Genomic DNA, 26,483 nt, shown 5'->3' on the forward strand with positions numbered 1-26,483 from the left:
TACAGCTGTGTACCGGGGCCTGCGCTTTGTCGGCGGTAATAACAGCTCGACTGCTTGCGAGGCGAGCGGGTCTATCCCACGCTTTGCAGTGAGACTGGGCAGACATCTCCGAAATCATCGAAGCACTTTTGCAAAGAGGCTCTATCTTGACAAACCGACCAGACACATGAAGATTAAACCACTATATTCTCGGCTAAAAAAATATTAAAACTGTATTTGGTGACACACACAAACAGGGTTTTTCAAAGTTCAGTTCTGTTAGTTTCCACATGCTGGTTGTTGTGTGCTAAAAACAATGGCCACCAGGCCAAAGCAATGGTTTTGAGTCGATCAGCGTTAACTCCGCCCCCTGAGTTTGATGGGTGAGGTTGACAGATAAAATTATTTCATGGTGAGAGCCAGGCGCCAGGACTGCCAAAATGAAATAAATAAATATATCATTAAATAATTAATTAAATGTGTCAATAATTAATTAAAATGTGAAATACATAAATAATTAATTAAATGTGTCAATAATTAATTAATTAAATGTGTCAATAATTAATTAAAATGTGAAATACATAAATAATTAATTAAATGTGTCAATAATTAATTAATTACATGTGTCATAACTATTTATTTAATTAATTATTTCCCATTTTAATTAATTATTGCCACATTTAATTAATTATTTAATGGTGTATTTAATTAATTCATTATGGCAGTCCTGGCATTCCACAGTTGGCACCCTTAAACCCTTGTGCAATGACAATAAAGAGCTATTTTTTCTATTCTATTCTACTCTATTCTATGGAAACTGAGATGTACAGTTAAAATTGCATTTATTTTTCTTATATTTTCACTGGTTCGCCCAACTTAAAATCAAATTGTGTGGGACACAATTTAAAACGAGTTTGACATCCCTGGACTAGCGTCAATCTGCAGCATGTCTTAATGCACCTGAGGACAAAAGCAGGCAACAGCTTGGCACAATGGTGTCTGTGCACCACACCTTTCCTGTATTGCTGTGGTGCATGTCGAGAAGTGGAGTACTGAGCAGCTTGTGTACTCCTAGGGTGGTCTACTGAGCCAGCAGTTGCTCTGGTGGGCGCAGGAACACCACCATTACTGTGATGTTATCACTAGAACCAGCTGTCTTAGCATTACCCACCAACTGTTGGGCGACTCTTGCCCCCACATCATCCTCGGACTGTTCCACTGGAGCAGTTCCTCCTTCTGGTTTACCAGCCAGCTTTAGTGCATCCATAACTAGATGTGGGACTGCTGACGCCTTAACTGCATCAAAGAAACCATCACATGCCAGAAGCACATAGTCCTCATCACCCTGCAGTTTCATTGTTAGGCTTTCAGCGTCTCCAGACACAAAGGGCTTCTGGTCAAAGTCACCTGAACGAGGGATGGATGAGTGGTTAACAGCTGCAAGTGAATACTGCAGAACCTCATCAGACTGTTGCAGTCATTGCCTGAAAACTATTTATTAAATCAACAGGCAAAACACGTGTACATAATCACTCACACTGCATTTTATGTATACAAAACCCCTCCCTTTTAGTATATTTTACTGTATATAGTAACCATTTGTACATAACACAAGTTACTCTTGTTTTTTACTTTATTTTTCTTAATTCTCTAATATCTCTAAGTCACTTTTTCATTCCCAGTTTCCTAGTGTGGGATTAATAAAGTCTATAAAGACTCCCTGACTCTCAATTAAGACTGCAACAATTTAAGTAACTCCAACACATGCACTGCACACAACATTTGTTTTTACAGATATTGCATGTAAGGTGTGGATTACTTGTCACCATCTAAGTAGTTTAACATGGAGCTGCAGTCTAGTTCTGTCTACACACATGGTGAAGAACAAAGAGGCAGCCTTTACAGTGATGCAAATAAAAAAACGTGTATGTCTAGGGATGGGTATCGAAACCCGGTTCTTGTTGCGAACCGGTTCCCACTGTTTCAATTCCTTGGAATTGTTTGCCATTGTTGCAAACAATTCCCTTATCGATTCCAGTCGCCCCGAATGAGGTCACCACGTTGCGGAGCGTCATTTACTAAGCGGCTCAAACGCTCAAAAGTTTGGTTATACTTTACGGATGACGACAGGGCAACTTGCAATACTTTGCAAGTAGATATTTCATTTAAGGGAGGAAACACTACGAATATGCAAAAGCATTTGCTCACAAAACACGCGATGACCTTAAATGAATGCCGTGTTTTTAATTCCGCTCCGGACTCATGAATCTCAACCCAGCAGCAGCGGTAACGTTTGTACGTCCTCTCCCGTTAATGCGGCAGGTAAATAATCAACTAACAGTGCATATTATGTTAGCGCGATCTGCCTTATTACAAAACCTGTGCGCTGCATTTAGGTGACCATGATGAGAGAGACAGACAGAAGCTGTGTTCCAAAACGTCGGCTGCATCCTTCGGAGGACCTGGCCTTCGCGGTCTACGTGGGCTGGGTCCTTCGAACACCGAGAAGGCCGGAAGTGCGAGGCTGTGAAACGGAACGGTCTAGCCTTCAGATTTGCGTCACCGCTGTCTCGGTGGAGTTTAATAAACTCGGCTGTCTGCTCCTTGCTATCTAAAATATAACAGGACACTGGCGTAAATTCTCGACCGTCTCACACTTCTGTTTAATCAGTTTTCTGTTTGACATTTATTCAGCTGTGTGAAAATCCCGGAGGAACCCACCAGATAGATTAATAACGTTTTATTTAATCTAATAATCTTATAACTTTGATCTCAGCCAAACCGATTTACTCCGGAACAAATAAAACACTGAAAAAAAGGCAAACAATTACATTTTTAAGTTCACCGAGTGACTTATATATCATGTTTAACCTGAGTAGCGAAAGAGCGGGGATCTGAAAACGACGAAGCTGCGATTCCGCTGCTCTCGCCGGCTCGAGTGACCACTGAACCCCCCGGCTTGCTATCCAGTGGGTGGCTAACAGACGTCTCCAAAAACGTTGGCGTACTTTTGCAAATATGCGTTGTCTTGATAAACCAAGCAGATATTTGAAATTTACACAGCTTCTTTCTCGCCTGAAAATATCTTAAAAGTTTCTTTTGTGACCCAGAAAGAGTAATAAGACTAATTTTAAAACTTAGCAGCGGCCGCCATTGTTGCCAGCTGAAATTTGGCTTGGCCGCGCTATGAATTCTGGGATATGGTGGGCCACGAAGGACACACCTGACCCATCCTTCAAATTCGGGGAAATGAAGGACGCATTGGTTGGCTCAGATGCTGCCAGTTCTCGCTGCAGTCTACCGTTAGCGTCTCCTTTCAGGCCAGGATATACGAATGTCACCGAGCAGTGTCTAAGTTTGTGGTAAAAGGCTTGCACCCATTTGCACCCAGAAGTGTGAGACGGTCAATTTTCGGTAAGTGAATGTGTTTAATTGTAGGCAGGGACATTACTGGATATTCTTGTGTAATTGCTACAGAACAATTTATGTTATACTTTGTTATTGCTACAGAAGAATATTTATTTTATTATTTTACATTTACAATTTTTTTCCCTGGGGACCCCGTGACACCACATTGAAGAGCCGTAGGCTCGATCTCTTAAGGATCTCACTGCTGGGTTTGTAAGGCCATGTTACTCCTAAATTTCTTTCTTGTTCAAAGAGAAGATATAAAACAAAGTTCTAAGCTAATCGACCTTAGTGTTTTCCTTTTTTTAAAAAGAATCGATAAGAGAATCGATAAAGAATCGAATCGTTAAACAGAATCGAAAATGGAATCGGAATCGTGAAAATCTTATTAATACCAATCCCTATGTATGTGTCCAGGTGACACATTATTTAAATTCTTCTGCTTGCTGAAGGTTGTTGGCAGCTATCTTGCTTTATTTGGCAGTGATTACTGTAGTCTTTCCATTACAATATAAAGCACCTTAACACAACTGTTGTGGTATGGCGCTATATAAATATTGAACAGTGATACCTGTGGCAAGCAGGGCTGAATCAAATGAGTAGCATCCAGTGGGTCACCTTAAAAAGGCGGTTCATGTTTGAAAATCCTCCAATCTGTCTGAATTACAACCATTCTGAAAAGATGAGTGGACCAAAATTCCTCCACAGAACTGTAAAAGACTCATTGCCAGTTAGGGCAGCCCAACTAGTTACTTGGCTTAGGGGGGGCGATCACTTTTTCACACAGGAACAGGACCATGTAGGTTTGGATTTTTTCCCCCCTTAATAGTAAACCCTTCATTTAGAAACTGTATTTTGGTTTAATTGTATTGTCTTTGTCTAGTATTTAAATGTGTTTGATCTATAACAATTAAATGTTACAAACATACAAAAAAGTAGGAAATGAGGAAGGGGGCAAAAACTTTTTCGCACTACAGTAAACTACTAAAAACATTGCAATTTCAAACACCTAAACCAGTGAACATTTCATCAAGACCTGTATCTCAATCAAAAGAATGATCAACAGAATACGTGCTTACAACACAAAAATTTCCTTTGTGGGATCAATAAAGTATCTATCCATTATTCTAGCTGTAGCCTTACTATCAATAATACTTATCAATGCACTTTCAATAATACTAAAATAGCAGTTTTTCATTTCTGTTTTTATTTCTATTTCAGTTTAAATAAAACTGAAATAAGCTTATCTTTTTTCATCATATAATTTAAAATGAGTTTTTTATATATATGAAATGGTACATTTTCTAAATATCTAAACACCGATTGCAAATATGAGTTAATGAGATTTGCAAATCATTAGATTTCCCTTTTAATTTACAATTTACACACTGTTTCAACTTTTTTTGGAACCAAGTTTGTCGTTTACTTTCAGTTAACATGAGCAACCTCAGTTTATGTAGCAGTGGAGGTCAATTAAGGTCACACTTTGAGAACTACTATATGATACAGCCAGTCAAATCACATCTACATTTCTGTGGTTTTGTGAGTTGGGACTGACTTACCTATGGCTCTCGATACAGCATATGTGCCATTAACACGCCAGCAACCCATGAAAGTAATGCAGCCTCCAAGATCCTCAATTCTCTGTTTCTCATCCTGGACAGTTTAACACATCAGAGAAGGAGTTTAGCTTCTGGCTTGCTTCTCACCATTATATGTGAGTATGTAAAAATAAGTGCATGAGTAATTTAACTTCACATGAAGTAACTGCATTTGTTAGTAATAGTTAAAAAACACACACATGCGCGCGCACACACACGCACACACGCACACACACACGCACACACGCACACACACACACACAGAGTGTGTGAGAAAGAGCTCTGAGGAATGTTTGACCCATATCACGCAATAAACTTTTCAAATATTTTATCTGCATTCCCATTTTGGAATACAACATAGCATGAAATTTGAGGCAGCAGAGGTTGTGTGTTTGTATGTGGGATTCTTACCTCTCTCTCTGGTTTATGTGGGTCCATGAGTCTAACAACATGCCCATCTCTGACCAGTATTGCCTGAGAGTCTCCCAGCCAAGCAACAGTCAGCTCTTGATCCTGGATCAGTACTGCCACTCCTGTACTGCCACTCCGGAGACGCTGCAGCACACACAAGTGTAATTTAAAGACAAAAGACGGAGCAAGACAGCACACCAAGTTGAGTACTATAGCATGTAAATGTCAGCAGAAAACATTGTGCTCAAGATGCTGCGCTGCTGCTTTCTCAGTACCTCTCTCTTGGCCTTGTTTCTGAACATGTCATCTGTGCGTTTGAAGGCTGTTTTAAAGGCTGTGGTTGCATCACTCTGCAGCATCTCCTGTTTACTTAGAACAACATGGAGGTGAGTGGAAGCGTAGGTTGCTGCATCCACCCCTCCATGGCCATCAAACACAGCATAGTAAGCACGATCTACATCATCCTGGACCATACGGGAGGGAAAGAAAGACACAGTCATTGATAAATGTCACAGAATGCAGTTTTGTGAAAAACTAAGTGTACCCCATGATTCAGTGGCTTGTAGGACCACCTACAATACACACCCTCTGAAGTGTGGGCTGACAGATGCCCCCCATAGGCAGCAGTGATCCCAGGATGCAGCCTACCAATCCCCAGATCTAGCCAACCCCTCAGATGTGACTCTAAAATACTTTGGTATGCAGAGGAGCTCATGGTTGAGTTGGTGACTGCAAGATATGCTGCACAACAAATCTATATCACCTCTCCACCACCATGCAGCATTTGTGTATGCTTGGCTTTCTTCAAATATGGCTTTTATAGATGATCAGCACCTCACTGCTGCTTACTTTATTCATATACAAGCAGTAAGGGTACACTTAGTTTTAACATGACTTTATGCGGTCCTGTGAAAATGTTTTTATAATATTTTTCATACCTGAATTCCAAAGAGCTGGTTGAACTCGGCTAAAGCCAAATGTTTGTCCTCCATTTTTCTCCGGGTGTTTTTCATGGCATGAATGGAGCACTGGAGGTTGCGAGAGGGACAAAGGGCCACCTTGGGGAAGTTTCTGTGCCACGCCAGTGCTACATCTATCAGTTTATTCAGGAAGGTGCATTGGACTGCCTCTGATTGAAATACTGACAATAAATTACAATACAAGTAAGAAACCTGTTATATTTCTGTTTTTTTTTTTTTTCAATAACATCATGGAAAAAGGCATTTTATTCCTTGAATTAATATGTACAATGGAAGTCAAAATACTTCCAGGTGGCACGGTGGTTAGCACTGTTGCCACACAGCAAGAAGGTCCTGAGTTCAATTCCACCATCAGGCTGGGGTCTTTCTGTGATCTTTCTTCCTGCCACCGTCCAAAGACATGCAGTTTGTGAGGATGGGTTAATTGGTTAATCCAAGTTGCCCATAGGTGTGAATGTGAGCGCAAATGGTTGTCTGTCGCTATGTGTTAGACCTGTGACAGACTGGCAACCTGTCCAGGGTGTACCTCGCCTCTCACCCTATGACAGCTGGGATAAGCTCCAGCACCCCCCACGACCCTGAAAAGTATAAGTGGAAGCGAATGGATGGAAGTCAAAATACCACTTTTCAGTGCAGTGCAATGCAACATTGCCAAACACTATGCAAATGTACACCAGTTCCTTATAGAGGAGAGGTCTACTCATAGTTTCAATTTTAGTTTTTTACTTGTTTAAAAACTTTAGAAACTGAAAATATAATTGTTTGTATTAAAACGGACCCTTTCACACACATGTGGCATCATCGATGCTCAGGCTGTGCCCAAGTTGGCTGTGTGGCAGCAGACAGGGGGATATGTATTGGATAAATTATCATCTCCCCTTTGCAGCCCCTCAAATGCACTGTAAAAGATAAATTATAATCTGCGAACATGCCAATAAGGCCTGAGATGTGAAGTCAAGTGTGAATGTGTTCTGTGTTAGTACCGCTAATGATATTTGGTAGTGATAAGTTGGTATCAAGTTACTTGGAGAGTGTAATATCAGATATATGATCCTGGACAGACAACTGTCTGCTTGAAATTCAAATTGGCATCTTTCAGTATAATGCAATATATTCAAAGCACCACAAACATACAGACTGCTTTGTCGTCTGCCTTCTCTTCTTGGTCACCTTCAGGTTCCTCAGGGCACTGGTAAGGTAAAAGGTCAGTCTGCAGCAGCTGGGAATATGCTGCCTGGCAAAGGAGGGCACCGAGTCTTGGAGAAGCACCCCTGAACAAACACAGAGATAAATACATGTTGTGTAATCTCTTGAAATTTGAGTCATTTTTCTAACTGCAGTCACAAAGTGTTGCACCAAAGTCCAAATTGTGGACAGAAAAAAAAAATAAATTAGGCAGTAACCTGTAAATGCGCTTCTTTTCCTCTACAGAATTGCATTTCTCTGGCAGCAAAGATTGTGTTTAGGACACAGGAAGTGGCATGAACAATTTTGTTTCTGCAAACAGGAAATGAAGCCTTCCTGACAGGGAATACTTCTGTAGAAAATGTGAGCAGAACAGAAAGCCAGTCACAGTTTTTAAGTGTTACTTTTTCCTGCTCAAAGTTTAAAAGTGATTGAAAGCCTTTTACCAGCCTCTTCTCATTGCAGAAAGATTGACTGCAGATTATTGATTTCTAGAAGCCCAGACTTCTTACTAGGGATGGGTATTGATAAGATTTTTACGATTCCGATTCCATTTTCGATTCTGTTTAACGATTCGATTCTTTATCGATTCTCTTATCGATTCTTTTGAAAAAAAAAGGAGAACACTAAGGTCGATTAGCATAGAACTTTGTTTTATATCTTCTCTTTGAACAAGACAGAAATTTAGGAGTAACATGGCCTTACAAACCCAACAGTGAGATCTTAAGAGATCCTTAAGAGATCCAGCCTATTGCTCTTCAATGGGGTGTCACGGGGTCCCCAGGAAAAAAAATTGTAAATGTAAAATAATAAAATAAATATTCTTCTGTAGCAATAACAAAGTATAACATAAATTGTTCTGTAGCAATTACACAAGAATATCCAGTAATGTCCCTGCCTACAATTAAACACATTCACTTACCGAAAATCGACCGTCTCACACTTCTGGGTGCAAATGGGTGCAAGCCTTTTACCACAAACTTAGACACTGCTCGGTGACATTCGTATATCCTGGCCTGAAAGGAGACGCTAACGGTAGACTGCAGCGAGAACTGCCAGCATCTAAGCCAACCAATTCGTCGACTCCTTCAAATGCGGCCGACAAATGCGTCCTTCATTTCCCCGAATTTGAAGGATGGGTCGGGTGTGTCCTTCGTGGCCCACCATATCCCAGAAATCATAGCGCGGCCAAGCCAAATTTCAGCTGGCAATAATGGCGGCCGCTGCTAAGTTTTAAAATTAGTCTTATTACTCTTTCTGGGTCACAAAAGAAACTTTTAAGATATTTTCAGGCAAGAAAGAAGCTGTGTAAATTGCAAATATCTGCTTGGTTTATCAAGACATCGCATATTTGCAAAAGTGCACCGACGTTTTTGGAGACGTCTGTTAGCCACCCGCTGGATAGCAAGCCGGGGGGTTCAGTAGTCACTCGAGCTGGCGAGAGCAGCGGAATCGCAGCTTCGTCGTTTTCAGATCCCCGCTCTTTCGCTACTCAGGTTAAACATGATATATAAGTCACTCGGATAACTTAAATGTAATTGTTTGCTTTTTTTTCAGTGTTTTATTTGTTCCGGAGTAAATCGGTTTGGCTGAGATCAAAGTTATTAGATTATTAGATTAAATAAAACGTTATTAATCTATCTGGTGGGTTCCCCCGGGATTTTCACACTAGTGATGGTAAATTTGATTCTTTTTACTGAATCGAGTTTTAATGAGTCACTCACCAAAGTGAATCGGATTTTTTGAGTCATTTGATTCACTGAGTCAGTCGACCAGAGAGTGCAAAAAATGTACATTTATTTTTGTTTTACCATACCACTTTACCATACCGCCTACTGGTGTTGGCCAGAGGGGCTGATGGCACAATATGGCAGCCTCGCTTCTGTCAGTCTGCCACAGGGCAGCTGTGGCTACAACTGTAGCTTGCCTCCACCAGTGTGTGAACATGAGAGTGAATGAATAGTGAAATTGTAAAGCGCTTTGGGTGCGTTGAAAAGCGCTGTATAAATGCAATCCATTATTATTATACAACAATAATCAGCATTCGACTCACATTTACAGTTTGTATAAAACAAAAATAAATAAGTTTTACTTCATGTCTGCTTGTGTATCACCATACACTAAAAATCATTTAAAAAATGGAATATGTAAAATAATCCACAGAGTGTCCTTTGTATTTATAATATTAATTAAGGCCCATCACTAACTAAACGGTGTGTGTCTTAGATAGCCACAATCATTTTCTCTTATTGGACCAGAGAAAACTAAATTTGTTCATTGTTACAACCTTCTATTCAGTTTATCTCCTTCCCAGTCATACCTGTTTGCCAATAGCCTCAGGCCCAGCTCCAGGCTCTCTCCATGCAACTCCTCCATTGTGAATTTACGACTAAGAGGGCTAACAGGAAGTGAAGCGCCTTCCTCCAGAGCAGCTGGAAACTCCTCCAAAAATGCCTTCAAAAAGCACAGAGCCTCCTCCTGCTCCATCCCGCTGACTCTGGCTGGAGTGAACTCTTCGGTAAACAGGAGGTCAGGGCTCACAGGTCACTTCACAGTGGACAATTGAAGGGCACAAATTGAAACAAATTAATCAGTATAATTACATTACCATTTTCATCTAAAACTGTTTTTTGTCATACAAGTTCAGAGAACTAATATGGGAGGTGCTTACTGTGTCACAAGATGCTTGTCTGAGAGTAAAATTAAAAACAAAAAAACGTAAAATACCCAAATTCCCCCCAATCTTATATATTAATTGAAAACACTAATGTAACGATACAAGTGTTGTTATAAGCTACAGGACTAATAGGATTGCCACATCTTGTAATTTGTACAGATTTATTGGTCGAGGATGTACTGCAGTCACCTGTGTGCATTTTGTGCATGATATGATGCTCCCCTGAGACAATATAATTCGAAGGTATAGCATACAGTTTCATTGGTAGGGAGATGATACCCACCTCTAAGTATATAGGTGTCAGTGAAGCCAGATAATACACACACTGACTACCGAAATGTCTTAAAGACAAAGACCTGGATGACCTCTAATTTCTTGTTCTAAATCAGATAAAACTGAGGTCCTTGTATTTGGCCCTAAATAGCTTAGGAATATGGTATCTTACCAGATTCTTAAGCTGGCTAGCATTACCTTGGCCTCCGGTAACATTGTGCGGAATCTCTGACCAGGATATATCCTTCAATACACATATTAAACAAATATATCGGACTGCTTTTTCCCCATTGTACTCTAAATATCTCTAAAGTTTGAAACATTCAGTCTCAGAGTTATGTTCAATAACTAATTCAAACATTTATTACTTCTAGGCTGGACTGGCTATTGTAATTCATTATTATCAGCATGTCCTAAAAACTCCCTGAAAAGCCTTTAATACAAAGGCATTAAAGGCTACATTACATGTACATTTAATACAAAATGCTGCATGAAGAGTACTGACAGGGTGTCTTTTCATTAGCTCCCTGTTTAAAAATTCTGAATCAACTTTAAAATTCTTCACCTCATATCCAAGGTCTTGAATAATCAGACCCAGTCTTATCTTAATGACCTCATAGTATTCTATGATCCCAATACAGCATGCGACTCTCAGACTGCTGGTTTACTTGTGGTTCCTAGGATATTTAAAAGTAGAGTGGGAGGCAAACCTTCAGTTTTTCAGGCCCCTATTTTAGGGAACTAGCTCCCAATTCTAATTCAGGAGGGAGACACCCTTTCTAATTTTAATATTAATTAATATATTATGGTAAATGGTAGAGCAGGGCGATATGACCAAAAATATTTATCATGATATATATTTGAAAATTTGCAATAACGATATAACTGACGACATAATTGACACTAGACAAAACACTTTACAACTCCACAACTTTATTAGTGCAAAAAACATCAATGTATTTTCACTTAAACAAGCAGTAGTTTTTTATGTGCATTAAAGTTATATAAAAAATTTAACAGTGCAAATGCAATTTCCTTGCTGACAGTTTAACCAAAAGGCATTTCCAGTGAAAATTGGCCGACATATAATAATAATAATAATAATAATGGATTGGATTTATATAGCGCTTTTCAAGGCACCCAAAGCGCTTTACAATTCCATTATTCATTCACTCTCACATTCACACACTGGTGGAAGCAAGCAAGCTACAGTTGCAGCCACAGCTGCCCTGGGGCAGACTGACAGAAGCGAGGCTGCCATATCGCGCCATCGGCCCCTCTGGCCAACACCAGTAGGCGGTAAGGTAAAGTGTCTTGCCCACGGACACAATGACCAGGACAGAGAGCCCGGGGATCGAACCGGCAACCTCCCGGTTACAGATGCGCTTCCCAACGCCAGCGCCACGGTCGCCTAAATCCTCAGCATAACCACGTATAATATCCACAAAACTTAAAAAGAGGTTATACAACACAATACAGTAATATTATGCTGAAACCCAGTACGAATCACTCCGCGAGGCTCCTGCCTACGATAGCCATAATGCCCAACAATCCATTAAGCGGTGCGGATTCGTAGCTTAGCAAAGTCGTACTAAAACATTTGACAGATTTTCCAGCGCTGTGTACCACATAAAATCGTTTCGAGGTCAGTAAACACAACCGGAATTTATACATAAGGCACACGGGATTATAAGGGGCACTGTTGATTTTCAGAAAAATCAAAGGATTGATTTTAAGAGTTAAGTTTTCCAAAAAACACGGTAATAACGATGGCCCGCTAGCATGCTCTACCAAAAATAGTGCTTTGTTGTGTATCTGACGGACGAAAGCTAAACCAGTTCCACACCACTGAAGTTGCAGCATTTTTACAAACCAATTATGGTTCATCCATTTCATCCAACAATCCGCTTTCGCCCTTCTCATTCTTTGTCGCCGCCATGCTTTTACAGCTATGTGCGTATGAAAACAAAGGCACTGCGCATGTGCGTTTTACCCATATTCTATCGCGATATTTCATTTTCTTATCGTTGCCGAACATTATATCAGTATTACGATATGATATGGTCCAGCACTAGTAAATGGTAAATGGACTGGTTCATATATAGTGCTTTTCTACTCTGAGCATTCAAAGTGCTTGTAAATTCACCCATTCGCACAAGCACTTTTTTCTACCCTTTTCTAAGTACTTCCTATCTAACAGTCAGACAGATTCATACGAGCAACATGGGGTTAGTATCTTGCCCGAGGACACTTGGCATGCAAGTGGAGCAGACTCGGACTCAACCCTAGTAGGTAACCTGCTCTACCACTAGAGCTACAGCCAATGTTCCCTCTAAGCTGCGCACGTGCGCAATTGCGCACTGCTGGCACGGTCTCTGTGCACAGAAAATCTGCGTTGCACAGAAAAAAAAAACAAAAACCTAACCTGAATTGAAATTAAAATTAATACTTTAACAATTCTGCTTTGCAGTGTTAGTAAGTGACCGGCTGCTCCCGTATGGGATTAGAACGATGCCACCTATAGTCCAGCTAATAATGCGATTCACATTCGTATATACGCAGCTAATCAATGTCATTGACAGGCTATGACAGCATCCTTATGTGCCGATACCGGTGTTTTAGCTAGCAAAGCGGCATGGCTGACGTGGAGGGAAGCCACGTTAATGACAACGTGTACAATCATTGGAGATGTGAGCAGGAGAGATGGAACAATTGACGGAAAAAGTGTGGACTTTATACCAGTTTTTAAATTGTGTTGATAGGCCACGTAAAACCGGAGTTATGATAAAAATATCTGCAATGTTTGGTTTTCTTCTCGAATACTATCGTTGTTTATATTTACTGCGGGAAGAAACGGTAAAAACAGCGTTTTATAAGGAAAACGCTCAAAAGCACTCTCCGCCTGTGAGCAAAAACAACGCAAAAAAACCCCCACCCTTTCCTATTGGTCGAAAAATGAAACCTGGTCTACCAATCAAAAAATGATATGGCAAAATGGCATTTAGTTGTTTAGGAAGGGGGAAGTTTTAGGAGTGACGGCGGTGTTTTGAGATGTGAGAGATTTTCAACGTTTAGCGCAAATCTTGTGTAGTTAGTGTGAAATGTAGTCAATAGTTTTGTTTTGTGTGTCAGAACAATGAGGCGACTACTGAATGTTACAGATGTTACATGAGTGATACATGTCCTGTTGTCAGTCCTGCAGGTACCAGGCTTGTGATGTTCTCCTTTATCTCATAGTGGACAGAAATTATTTTTTGGAGTGGCACAAATGATTTGTTTGGCATCAAATTTGATGCAGAACACCTGATTGTTCTGTAAATAGTTTGAAATGTTTATTTAAAAAACAAAAACAAATGCCTTGGCTGCATTTTTAGGTAAACAGCTGCAAAAATCTTTGTTGTTTGCATAACTCAGTTACTTTTTTGTAGAAGTAATTATATAATTAATTGCCCAACATTGGTCATTATATACTGTATTTTGCAGACAGAGAGTTACAGGACTCACTCCCAGACCACAGACTCAGACTCATAATACAAGTTACAGCTTTATAAAAAAAAAAAAGAAGAAGAAGAAGAAGAAAGTTTTGTTTTCAAAATTGGAGTTCAAGTTATTTTTTTACTTCCAATAGTGTTAACATACTACACAGGTCATGAACAAGATTCTTTTTAATTTTCATTGTAAGTGGGCTAAAGCACTTAATTAAAAGTAGTCTAACATAAATGTAATTTGATTATTTTAATAAACCATGTAACTTGGACGGATTCGATGCTGGCGTGACCAAAGTGGACACGTCTACTGTTGCTCACAGTGGTCCAAGGGACCACTCAGAGAGTTTGTGTGTTCGTTCAGACACATGAAAAATTAGAGGGAACATTGGCTACAGCCACCCCTATATGAGGCTTAAAACTTTCCTTTATGATAAAGTCGTGTTCTGCAGAAGGTTTCTATCTGCTAAAAGGGAGGGTTTATTGCCTGGTACAATAATGTGTCCAACTTGGACAGTTTCTCTCCCCAACTGTATGGTGGGAGACTTAAATTTTATGTTCTTATAATTCATTTATTTGGATATGGATTTGGGGGTGTAGACAGAAAACTGTCATTCCTGTTTTCTTCTTCTGACCCGTCTCTGTAAAGCTTAGGCTGTGTGGGAAAATTCCAGCATATCAGCAGTTTCTGAAATAGTGGGACTAACTTGTGTGGCACTAACAACCATGCCCCTTTTCTAATGCTCCGTTTGAACCCGAGGAGGTCAACTTGACCATGGCTACATGTTGCTGCCATAACTACTGGTTAGATATTTACATGCATATCTAATAAAGTGGTGAGAGAGTGTATATGGATTTGTACAGGAAATATTCGTACAGTTCAATTCATAATTTGTTGGGCATATAGAACGTTTTTGTACAGCATGGCAGTGGACTTGAAATCAGCAATAATCAATTTATGAAATGTAACGCTCTAAACCAGGCCCCAGGGACTTCATTATTACAGGATATTTTTATTTATTTATTTATTTTAAATGCGCCAGCTTGTTGTCATGTAAGCTACATGTTGGCCAATATGTCTGAACATTTCTTGAAAGAAGCGCAGAGAAGCGCTTGAAAAGGGCTTGCAAACTCCGCACACTTTGAGTTAAACGCAAAGAAAAAAGCAATCGTGCTGCATTGGTTGTACACCAGGACTCATACCTGAAAACTGGAGCCTAACGATCAGCTTTTCCGTTTCTTTTCTTTGAAGTGCGTTACATGAATGTTGAGGGTTTGGTGCTTTGTATGCAGAACACATTATAGTGCTGCCCACAATTACACCTCGAGTCCTGAGTCACTCACTCACTTGTTTCATCGACATGATCGCTACCAGAATACATGCTTTACAGCCAAGCAGTGGTTAACTTGGTCTTACCGTCCGCTGACTTGGTGCAGTCCCTTGTTTTAGTACGCGTCTTCACACCTCCTGAAGTCCTACTGACGAAACACGCCCTTCGGCGAGACAAAGACTAAAGGGATTTACTGATAACGCAAACATGCACCGCGTATGGTAATACACAATCCCAGTTCACTATCAACAGTGTTTACAGATCTGCGCAACGATCCACACCCAATTGGACCGGCACTTTCCTGTACGCCATCATCGTCGTCACCATTGTCATAAGACCCTTCTTCTTCGCCTATCTTTTTATGGCGGGTAGCAAACAACTTTAGGTGTTATACCGCCACCCTCTGGACTGGAGAGTGGCTCGGAACAGCTTTTACATCCTACTCTCATACAAATAGTTGTTGCTGTTGCTCTTAAAAACCCACATATTGCCTTACAAACTACATCACCTGCCTTCCTTTGAAATATTTCTTTTACCCTTAATTAAACTCTATTTTTCTGTATTTCCCGTTCCCACTTATAGTCACCACATTCTAACTGTTACATGTTGGAAATTACATTTTCAAATATCTCCTGTTCTCCACAAATTCACAGTTCCTGTATCATTCTTATCTTATATCTTTGTCTCTGTTACTTCTATGACTTCTTCTACATTGTCCAACGACTCTCTGGACACAGCTGCAAATCCTGGTTGCAAACAACGGGTATACTAAAATCGACAGTATTCATACAGAAATATTTTGTCTGAGTCTTCTTTAAGTAATTACAACTACCTTTATGAAGTTGTACCAAAACACCTTACATCTCCGAGATAATACTGTCTCACCATTACATGAACTCGCCTAAAGAAAAACATTTCTTCATTTTGTGAATAACTTGAAAGTCTTAGGTTAACACAAAGCTGAAGGTACAGCTGGATTATTTTTCAGGAATTAAAAAGAATTTGACGTAACTTCAGTCAGAGATTGAAAAAGGTGGTTATCACCATGTAAAGCATTTAACCCATATATTTGATGTAGTTAGGTCGAGTGTTATTCACATGTATATCATAAGATTAGCATAAAACCTTGGCTTTGGGAGTTATCAAAGCCCTCCTACTGAAAGGTAGTTGGCAAACATGCAAGAGTAAACATCTTTGAAAATGCTAAGCTGGTTTGAGCCTGCCAAAGCAATCTGCTGTATGATGTAAATATAGGGATGCATCATACTGTGCTGCGGGAGGTGCTGAGGAAACAATATTCTGATTATTGAGATCCCTCTAATTTAGAGGGGGAGGTTCTGAAGGATGAGGAGCGCAGCCACTTAGAGGGACCGGTCAGAGCAAATGGAGGGATTAAACAGGGAGCGCCTGTAATACCAAATAAATCTACAGAGGCCTTGTTCAAAAGCATCGTGAAAAAAGGGTTGCCTGCTCCAGTGCAGCAAAAATTAGAGCAAGTGGTGGGCCTGAGTAAGATGGGCTGGCCACTGTTTGTGGTGCATATGCCATCATGTGAAGTATCACAGAAAAGAGAAACAACGAGAGGAAGAGACCAATAAACACCTGACTAATAAACTAACACAGCTGCAACTGGGAGAGCTCACAAAAAAAACAGCTGGTAACTGTGCAGGGTCGGGTCTAGCAAAGTTCTGCCAAGTTGCCAGCTAGGGCAGTAACAGGGAAAGAGGGGCACAAAGAAATACTTTTCTTTCTTATTCTCATTTAAAATGCCTAGTCTTTAAGAAATAATTATCTGAATCTTACAACAAAAGTTTTCATCTGATCTAAAATGTAGAATAGAATAAACCTTTATTATCTCATGGATGAGATACCCCCACCACCCGCCCAGGTGATGATGGGGGCCTGGAAGGAGGGCACAAAGGACTGAACAGGCATGGGACTCCTGAGACACATGGAACACGTTATGGATCCGCATATTTCGGGGCAACTTGAGACGGACAGAGACCGGGTTTGTCACGGCTGCCGGGGCGAGCCTTGCGGTGTTGAAGGAAAAGGACCCAAGATGCAGGCAGTAGACTGAGGATGTGAGTGATGTTTATTTACAAAAGTGGCAGTGACAAAAACAGGCAAAGAAGGGTGGAGAGCTAACTGAGACCTAAACTGGGAAGAACTGACCAGAACCCACAACGAGCTGGGAAGAACATGGGGCGGAAAACAGAGAACACAGAGAGACGCAGAACACACTGAGTTACATGGAGTTAGACAGACGAGCCGACAAGGAACGCAAACCGACACCCACTATACACAAACACACACACACGGAGCGATTAAGGCTAACGAGACAGGGGCAGGTAAAACTGAATACACTGACATGAGACAAGGGCTGTGTCCCAATTAAGAGACCGCATGCTTGAAGTACGCACACTACGCGTACTACGTACGGTGCGTAGTACGCACGGTACGAGAAGTGCGGAAGTGAGAGGCTTGTGAAATGGGACGGTCTAGCCTTCGTTGCGCTGTTCAGGTTGCCTAGCAACCATGATACTAACCGCGAGAAACGTTACATACAGCATTGTTTGACAGAAATGAAGGAGAACAAATGTTTTGTTGGTCAATCATTTTTGTCATGACATCACTTTGATTAGTTGAGTATCTATATATTATCTATATATTAGGGGTGCACCGATACACAAAATTCACGGTTAGGTTCGATACTTTGGTGTCACAGTTCGATTTTTTTCGATACAAAAAAAAATGTTCATGCCTTTTTAATTTGTCATTTATTAAAATTATAAATATATATTTTAACTCAAAAGTACAGTTTTTAAATTTAATGTTGCTGAAACAAGAAAGTAATAAAAAAATAAATCTATCTGATCGAGAAATCACTCATCATTGGAAAAGAGAGTTTATTACAGAGAAATGGCTCTTTCCAAAATAAAAGCTATAATATACGCTTCTTCTGGGCTATATTCTCAGCAGCATATTAAACATATCAGGTCCCCATAAGGAGAATCATGTGCTAACGGCTGTCTAAATGACTCGGGTAAAGTTTGTAGCATGCGTGCTTGTTGTTTTTGTCTGCTTCCACTTGTCTTTGCACTAGGATGATGTCGGCGTAAATGTGCAGTCATATTCGTTGTGTTCGCACTATTGCTGTCATCGTTAATCTTGTTGAAATGATGTTAACGCCACAACACGGCAAATCTCCGTTAATGAGCTACTGCGGATCGCCCCGTGGTTCACGCCTACTGTCTGAAGAAGCTGACTGCACTCCACAAGCATCTGGCAGCACAAATGAACCAGCTGCTAGTTGACGAGAGACACCCGGAATGGCTACCCGAAGGTCGGACGGTCCTGATCCCCAAGGACCCCAAGAAGGGACCGGTCCCATCCAACTACCGACCAATAACCTGCCTCAGTACTACATGGAAGCTCCTGTCAGGCATCATATCAGCTAAGATGAACAGGCACATGGGTCAATACATGAGCGGGGCACAGAAAGGGATGGGCAAGAATACCAGAGGCGCAAAACACCAGCTACAGGTAGACAGAACAGTCAGCCGAGACTGCAAGACCAGGCTGACCAACCTGTACACTGCCTGGATTGATTACAAGAAGGCCTATGACTCACTGCCTGACAGCTGGATACTAGAATGCCTAGAATTGTACAAGATCAACAGGACCCTAAGAGCCTTCATCAGGAACTCATTGGGGATGTGGCGTACAAGACTAGAGGCCAACTCCATGCCCATAGCACAAGTCATCATCAAGTGGGGGTTCTACCAAGGAGATGCTCTGTCCCCACTGCTGTTCTGCATAGGCCTGAACCCCCTCAGTGAGATCATAATAATAATAATAATAATAATGGATTGGATTTATATAGCGCTTTTCAAGGCACCCAAAGCGCTTTACAATGCCACTATTCATTCACTCTCGCATTCACACACTGGTGGAGGCAGCTACAGTTGTAGCCACAGCTGCCCTGGGGCAGACTGACAGAGGCGAGGCTGCCATATCGCGCCATCGGCCCCTCTGGCCAACACCAGTAGGCGGTAGGGTGAAGTGTCTTGCACAAGGACACAACGACCAGGACAGAGCCGGGGATCGAACTGGCGACCTTCCGGTTACAGATACGCTTCCCAACCCCCTGAGTAGGGATGGGTACCGGTATCCGGTGCCATTGTGGAACCGGTTCTGACATAAACGGTAGTAACCAGACCGAAAAGCAGCGCACATTTCGGTGCTTTTTTTTTTCCTGAGATGTCATACACTTTGAAATCTAGCCAATCACTTTACCTTTCCAAGGATAGTAGGCGGGCCCAGGTAGGTACGGTTTTTTTTTTAGAGCAGAGCTAAAATGCCGAAGGCGAAGCGCTCGAGAGTGTGGCTGTACTTCACAGCAAAAGATAAACTCAGCAGCCTGCAACAAATGCCTAAAGGTAATAATGTGCAAATGAGGTAACACCTCAAATCTAATGAAACACCTGGCGACGCATAGCGTTTTTTTAAAAGCCGAGAAATGCACCGCCTTTGATAACTTGCATCAAGACCTCACACCGAGCACATCCACTGCGGGTGTGGTGCCTGTTCTCGTAGTTAGCAACATCCAAGAACCCGAACAGGAGAGTCCGGGCCCGTAGCCCTGCCAGTGTAGCAGAAATGATAACTGATGATGATGATGGCAGCAGCACCCGTTCTTCTCTGGGTGAGTATCTTAATGTTGTTCGTGAGTAATTTAAGTTGAGTAGGCTCACCACGTTATTATTAAATTAATGCATGTAAGGTGAACTAGCAAACACCGTCGTAGTTACATGCGGCTGTCTTCTTGTTTGATGGCAGGTACTCCCTTCACCCTGGCCAAAAAGGCTAAAATGACCAAAGAAAAAGTGGACGAAATTCATAGGGCAGTGACAAAATTTAGTCACTATCATTCAGGTGAAAAATGTTGTATTACAAGACATAAAAAATAGTATCTTGTAGACTGTATAATACTGTAAAGGTTAATATGTTCATAGCTGCTTAGCTTTGTCTTTTCTAAATGTGTAATTAGAAAAGACTTATAAAATTGGTGTAAATATGGAATTAGGTGTTTATAGGTAAACTATATTTGAATAAAGGGTGAGCTATATGTTTTTATTTTTTTATCTGGAAGAAAAAAAATCGAATTAAAATTCAAATGTATTTTCTGTTTATTCAGGGAGATGTTTTGTATGTTTTATTTATTTTATGTGAAAAAAAAGAATTAAATTTCAAGTCAAAAACACTTTCTTTTTATAAATTTTGCTTGTTTTTTTTTTTTTTTTTTTTAATTCAAGGAGATGTCCTCTGCCCTTAATCCGAGGTATCAGCCCCCATCCAGGGATGATCTATCCAACACACTTATACCTGCTTGGCATTGCGTGGAGAAAAGCAACCTCATCCAGAATTTGGCACAGGTTAACAAGGTCGTTATCACCTGTGATGGATGGACCAGTATTGCTCAGGACTATTTCCTCACAGTGACTGTTCACTACATCTACAAAAGCAAAATGAAGCAGAATGTGCTCAGCACTGAAGCAGTTTATGAGTCACAAACAGGTCCAGTTGTCGCTAAAGAAATATCAAACGTTGTGGAGCAATTTCACTTGGGAGGGAAAATAATTGCTGCCACTGTAGACATGGATGTTGCTTTGAACAATTTGGACTTTTTAAAAGTGGGATGCTTTGCTCATACGCTCAACCTGGCCGCACAAAAGGTGTATGACATTCCTGCAGTTTCCAGCTGGTGTGCCAAAATCCGTTCAGTTGTGGTGTGGCTCAAACGTTCATCCTTGAGCAAAACTGTGCTCAGAGAAAAGCAGCGAATCCTGAGTAAGTAGCGCATGCAGTTACATATCAAGAAGTATTGTTATTCATATTACTTTTTTTATAGTAATTTAAAATATGTTTGTGTCTATCTGTGCTTTAGATTTGCCAGAGCACAATGTCATTCTTGACGTTAAGACGCGCTGGAACTCTCTCTTCCTGATGGTGGAGAGATTTATGGAGCAGTTTGATGCAATCCAGGCAGCTGCTCTGGATCAACGGCTGAGGAAGCCTATGGAGAAGGACAAGTGAGTGAATGACATAAGCATCACTTGCAAGAGCTAAATTTCATCATTTACCTTTAACATTGTGAATATTTTTCAACAGGCCAGAAAGGTTCACGCACACTGATTTAATCAAGGCAGAGGAGTTTATTAAGTACACGCAAGTCCTGTACACGTCAACCATGTGTGTGTCAAGTGACAAGTCACCCACATGCAGCCAAATCATCCCCATCCTGGCCAAGCTGGAGGCACATTTCAGACAATATGATGAAGACAGTGTTTTCACCTCTTCAATAAAAGAGAAAGTCTGGGGTAGTCTGTAGAAAAGATATCACGTATTTGCAGACAATATCAATGCGCATGAAAAATAGGGTTACCTTTTTCAGTATCAGCTCCTATGTTATATCTTTTTTTACTTAAAGGATGAAAACCTTCAGAAATTTCTGAAGGAGGCCACGATGATGGACCCACGTTTTAAAGGCAGGCTAGGTGGTGAGGCAGCTACTGACATCTGGGACAGGTTGGAGAAGGCAGCAGTTGCAAATGCCACAGCAGCAGTTGCGCAGGTATTTTCACTGTGTGTGTACAATCTTGTCCTTTTGCATCATGATGTAGTTTCTATGTTGAAGGAATGCTCTTTTACTATCTGTGTGTCCATAGCCTCCCACTGAGGACCCCAAAGCACACAGCGAGGTGGATGATGCTGACATGGACAAGCCAGAAAAATATATAATTTCAGATTTTTTCTAGCACAACCACAACCACTACATTCTAAAAGTGATCTTTATTTATTTTGCAAACCTCACTCTTCTTTTTTTTGTTTTTCAGCTAAGAAAGGTCCAGAAGTCACCCTTAGAAAAGCTGTTTGGGGATGAGGACAGAGAGCTTCAACAGGCTGCTTGTCAAGCGGGTAGAGTCCCCTCAATCACAGAGCAGGTACAGAAGGAGCTTGAAATATACAAAAGACTGCCAGGAATTACCTCTGGACAAGACCCTGTGGCCTGGTGGTGGAGTAAGAGGGATACACTCCCCAATTTATCTGCCCTGTCAGAAAAATACTTGTGTGTCCCAGCCTCATCAACGCCTTCTGAAAGAGTTTTCTCTTGTGCTGGGCATGCCAAGAGCAATGCCGTATAGCTCCAGAAAAGGCTAGTATGATTATCTTTTTGCAAAAATACTGCTAAACATGACAGGTTTCATGACAAAGTTTGTGTTTTCAATTGTTTAAGCACTGGTTCCAACCAAAGAAGTGGTGTTTTATTGACAGAAAGGGCTAACTTTGTTATCATTTTGCCTAAAAAATAAATTACTGGGAAAAATAAAAACACAAGAGGTTTTTGGACAAAGTTTGTGTTCTTTATTCTTTAAGCACCGGTTCGAGCACCGTTTAAGCACCAGCACCGTTTCAAAAGTACCGTTTTGGCACCGGTATCGGATAAAACCTAAACGATACCCATCCCTACCCCTGAGCCACGGTCGCCCCAAAGCGCTTTACAATGCCACTATTCATTCACTTTCGCATTCACACACTGGTTGAGGCAAGCTACAGTTGTAGCCACAGTTGCCCTGTATCGAACAATACAAAATTTTTAATTTATTTGATCAACTTTCCTTCTGACGATGCTGTCTGTGTTGAGCGCTCAGTGGATCTGCGCTCGACAGTGCAGCCTAGGCGGAGTAGTCGAACGCAGTTTCACTGACCGCAGGGCAAGCTAGCGAGACAGAAGTTAAGCTCGTTGCAACATGGCAAATTTGACAAACCTCCCCCACCCTCATTCAGATGTGGCGTTTGGAACTATTTTGGTTTTCATGTGAAGTATAACCCTGAAGGTACGCGTGTCATGGACAAAAGTAAAACAGTATGTTGGATGTGCCACGCAATGCTCAATTAAATTGGTGGGAACTAGTGTGTTAGTAGGTTAGCTCGTTAACGTGTTGGCCGTCCAGCCCCAAGCACAGGGCGATCTGCGGTAGCTCGTTAACCAAGATTTGCCGTGTTGTGGCATTAACTCTATTTCAGATTAATGCTGGCAGCACTAGTGGGAACACAACAAATATGACTGCACATTTACTCCGACATCATCCTAGTGCAAAGACAAGTGGAAGCAGACAAAAACAACAAACAGGCATGCTACAAACTTTACCCGAGTCATTTAGACAGCCGTTAGCACATGATTCTCCTTATGGGGACCTGATATGTTTAACCACTTAAGCCCCACGCCCTGGTACAGGGGCAAAAAGGAGGAGATCACCTCATATAAACCATTTCTACAACCACCAAACACACCGAAAACAAGCCGTGATTAAACGAGCAGTTACATAAATGCGCAGAAGTCCGCTAAACAAACAAAACCGAACCAGAAATTCTTCAGACTTCGTGTAACTGGCTAAAGATGGGCTGGTTAGCTTCCAGAGCTATCACTGACTCCACACACCAAGTTTCACCACGATCAGACCAAAATTCACTGAATGAGCCACAAAATAAGACCACAAAAACACACAGCAGCGCAAATGCACTAAGACAGAAATTGGCTTACCGTCCTGATTTCCTCCTTATTTTCGCTGGTAGCCGGTAGCCACGTGATTAACAGTAGTTGCCATGCCTACCTAGCCCGCATCAGAGCAGTTTTCCGTCAACAACCTCCATTTTAGACCCACCTACAGACACGTGACTGAACAGACGCAACATGCAGTAAATTTGGGCCCACGTGGTTTTTGGCATTACGATGTCTGATTGGTTGACGTGACACGAATGCGGCATCGTCACTGTGAATCTATTGGCTCAAACATTAAAAAGAGGTGTCAATCACGCAAATTGACCAAAAGAAACCAAAGTTACAGCCCCTCGCAGTTTAAAGGGCCAGAGGCCAATCAAACGCTCTATAGGCACTGCAGAAAAGGGCCGTTGCCATGTAAATGTGTGGTTAAGTCTTCAAAAATATATATTTAAAAAAAGCATGTTTAGGCCTGTTAATAAAATTTATTAATTTCTGCTCTTTAATACCTAAAAAAATCAACTGGCATGGTGTCCAATTGTGTGCCAAAATTGGACATTTTTGTACAACGTCTGGATATTCCTGTATTGACAGCGCTGTAATTTTTCACTCTTTCACTTTAGAAACATAAATCTTTGCACAGATGATGTTTATATGTTGGTTACTGGATTTCTGGAACCAAATGGGATCTGAGGCATATTTTTCAAAGGGTTATATGCTAAAAAATTTAAAAAAAAATTAGGCGAGGATAAAAGCTACTTACTTTTTCTGTGTTCCAGTCTCAGTAACTTTGACACAGTAATATCTGATTCAATATTTACACCTCTGATGAAAGTTCCCAAGTGTTAGCTTTATTTTGATACCAAGATTGTAAGGACAGAGTTTGTAATTGCAGAGAAATAATCAATTAAATTTGGGCATTACATTTTCGAGCAGGAAGCTCAGAAACCTCCTTGGGGCTTAACGGTGTGTTCACACCGAACGCGATGGACGGGAACAAAAATAACATGGATGTGCTATGCTAACAGTGAATGCTCTCGGTGTTTACTGATAGCAAACTGTGGTACGGAGACGACTGTTTATAATATTTCTAGTGATACTCAGAAGGTCTCATCAAGTCCCAATTTAATTCGATTTATGCTGTTATCAGTGTTTGCATTGATAGCATGGCTGTGGTGTCATATCAATGTATCCGCTCGGTGTTTGCTGATATCAAACTGTAGCATTAGGACCACTGAGTTAACCTTTGTAGTGATACTCACTCCTTTTTATTTAGACCTGGTTTAATTCTGGGATAGTTGAATATTTGTATATAATCACCGCAGACTGTTTTAGATTATATCTAATATATATCATGTAATTATCCTTATAATTACAAAATGTTTTATGTAAGATTTATGTTTTGTAATTTGTAATTTTGGAATTTCAATAATGTATTTTGTAACTGCAGTACACATAATACTCATTTTAAACAATTTTGTCCAGGTTCCTTGCCAGCAAACAACTCCTCCAGAGAGGCTGTCCTGGTGAGGGACAAATTCATGGCTCACTTCTCGGCGGAGGGAGCTGTGTCTTGGCAACCAAAGGAGTAGCCTGTTTGAAGTCCAAGTGACTTCCCCACAACGGCTCTTTTAAGAGCCACCCACAAACCTCTAAAGAGTGTTCCTGTCTTTTTAAATTTTTCTTAATAAATGGAGCTCTACTCCAAAATAAACTAACCTCTTTTTACTCTCTTAAGTAACTTGTCTTCACTATGTTCCTATATACAGTGTAGTGCAAAAGTTTGGGCAACCTTATTAATAGTCATTATTTTCCTGTATGAATCGCTGTTACAATGAAAAATGTCACTTACATATATCATATAGGAGACACAGACATTGATATACACTAAATATTTATTTCATTTCTCTTTTTTTGTGTTGCCAATTTATGCACCTGCTTGATTTAGTTTAAACAGTTATTGCACACTTTCTGTAAATCCAGTGAACTGCATTTCACTTCTCAAATATCACTGTGTGTGTCTCCTATGATATATTTAACTGACAATTTTTATTGTGACAACCAATTATTTGTACAGGAAAATAATTACTTTTCACAATTTTGCATCCCACTGTATTAGTATGTTTTGTCATTAGTATAATATGAAATAAATTCCACTTGTGTCAAGTCGGGTGCCAATATTTGCTGTGTAGTAGAACAGAGTCATTCCAATAAATGTTTATTTGAAGAAATATATAAATTCAGTAACAAAAACATTAAACGTAAATATATTAAATTTAACTATTTACAGAGAGAGAGGAATAAAAAGGACCCAGCTTGGAGTGGAAGAGCCTCAGGGAGAAGGAGGAGAAAAATAAGAACATTGTTTCTGCCCTGGGGAGCCTGCTGCCTCATCAGAAAACTACTGATCATTAGGGTCCAATGTTTCCAAATTTAACACAGCTGTGCTGTTTTCAAAAGCTAATTTATAAATTTGAAATTTCACAAATTCTCGTGTCTGAGGCGGCATGCTCTCCAGAACAGGAACAAGGCTGAGGAGGAAATGTTCTGTTGGAGACGGGCGTGGCCTCTTTAGGGACTCCAGGAT

At 40.7% G+C, this 26,483-nt stretch overlaps 2 protein-coding genes across 2 annotated transcripts; one reads left to right on the forward strand and one right to left on the reverse strand.

Moving 5' to 3' along the window:
• Positions 1–464: 464 nt before the first annotated feature.
• On the reverse strand, positions 465–15,670 carry LOC102779155 (protein phosphatase 1F). The gene is made up of 8 exons (XM_087843932.1): positions 15,417–15,670; positions 9,885–10,111; positions 7,514–7,650; positions 6,338–6,540; positions 5,675–5,863; positions 5,400–5,543; positions 4,950–5,043; positions 465–1,386 (listed from the first exon to the last, which is right to left on the reverse strand). Exons 2-8 carry the CDS (start codon positions 10,049–10,051, stop codon positions 1,061–1,063), a joined length of 1,260 nt encoding a protein of 419 aa, XP_087700058.1. The 5' UTR covers positions 10,052–10,111; positions 15,417–15,670; the 3' UTR covers positions 465–1,060.
• Positions 15,671–20,651: 4,981 nt separating this feature from the next.
• LOC148102244 (E3 SUMO-protein ligase ZBED1-like) lies at positions 20,652–22,538 on the forward strand. Its single transcript, XM_087842716.1, has 5 exons — positions 20,652–21,183; positions 21,281–21,425; positions 21,505–21,706; positions 21,824–21,967; positions 22,230–22,538. Exons 1-5 carry the CDS (start codon positions 20,652–20,654, stop codon positions 22,536–22,538), a joined length of 1,332 nt encoding a protein of 443 aa, XP_087698842.1.
• The last annotated feature ends 3,945 nt before the right edge of the window (positions 22,539–26,483 follow it).

This window comes from Neolamprologus brichardi, chromosome 7, assembly GCF_056152115.1.
Source record: "Neolamprologus brichardi isolate AB-2024 chromosome 7, ASM5615211v1, whole genome shotgun sequence".
Taxonomy (NCBI): domain Eukaryota; kingdom Metazoa; phylum Chordata; class Actinopteri; order Cichliformes; family Cichlidae; genus Neolamprologus; species Neolamprologus brichardi.

Coding starts and splice junctions, on each gene's coding strand:
- LOC102779155 (XM_087843932.1), bottom strand. CDS start 10,051: ATGGAGCAGGAGGAGGCTCTGTGCTTTTTGAAGGCATTTTTGGAGGAG. Junction 7,651..9,884: donor CTGAGGCTATTGGCAAACAG/GTATGACTGGGA, acceptor GTGTTTGTTCAG/GGGTGCTTCTCCAAGACTCG. Junction 6,541..7,513: donor GGCAGACGACAAAGCAGTCT/GTATGTTTGTGG, acceptor ATTTATTGTCAG/TATTTCAATCAGAGGCAGTC.
- LOC148102244 (XM_087842716.1), top strand. CDS start 20,652: ATGTCCTCTGCCCTTAATCCGAGGTATCAGCCCCCATCCAGGGATGAT. Junction 21,707..21,823: donor CCTCTTCAATAAAAGAGAAA/GTCTGGGGTAGT, acceptor TTTTACTTAAAG/GATGAAAACCTTCAGAAATT. Junction 21,968..22,229: donor CCACAGCAGCAGTTGCGCAG/GTATTTTCACTG, acceptor TTTGTTTTTCAG/CTAAGAAAGGTCCAGAAGTC.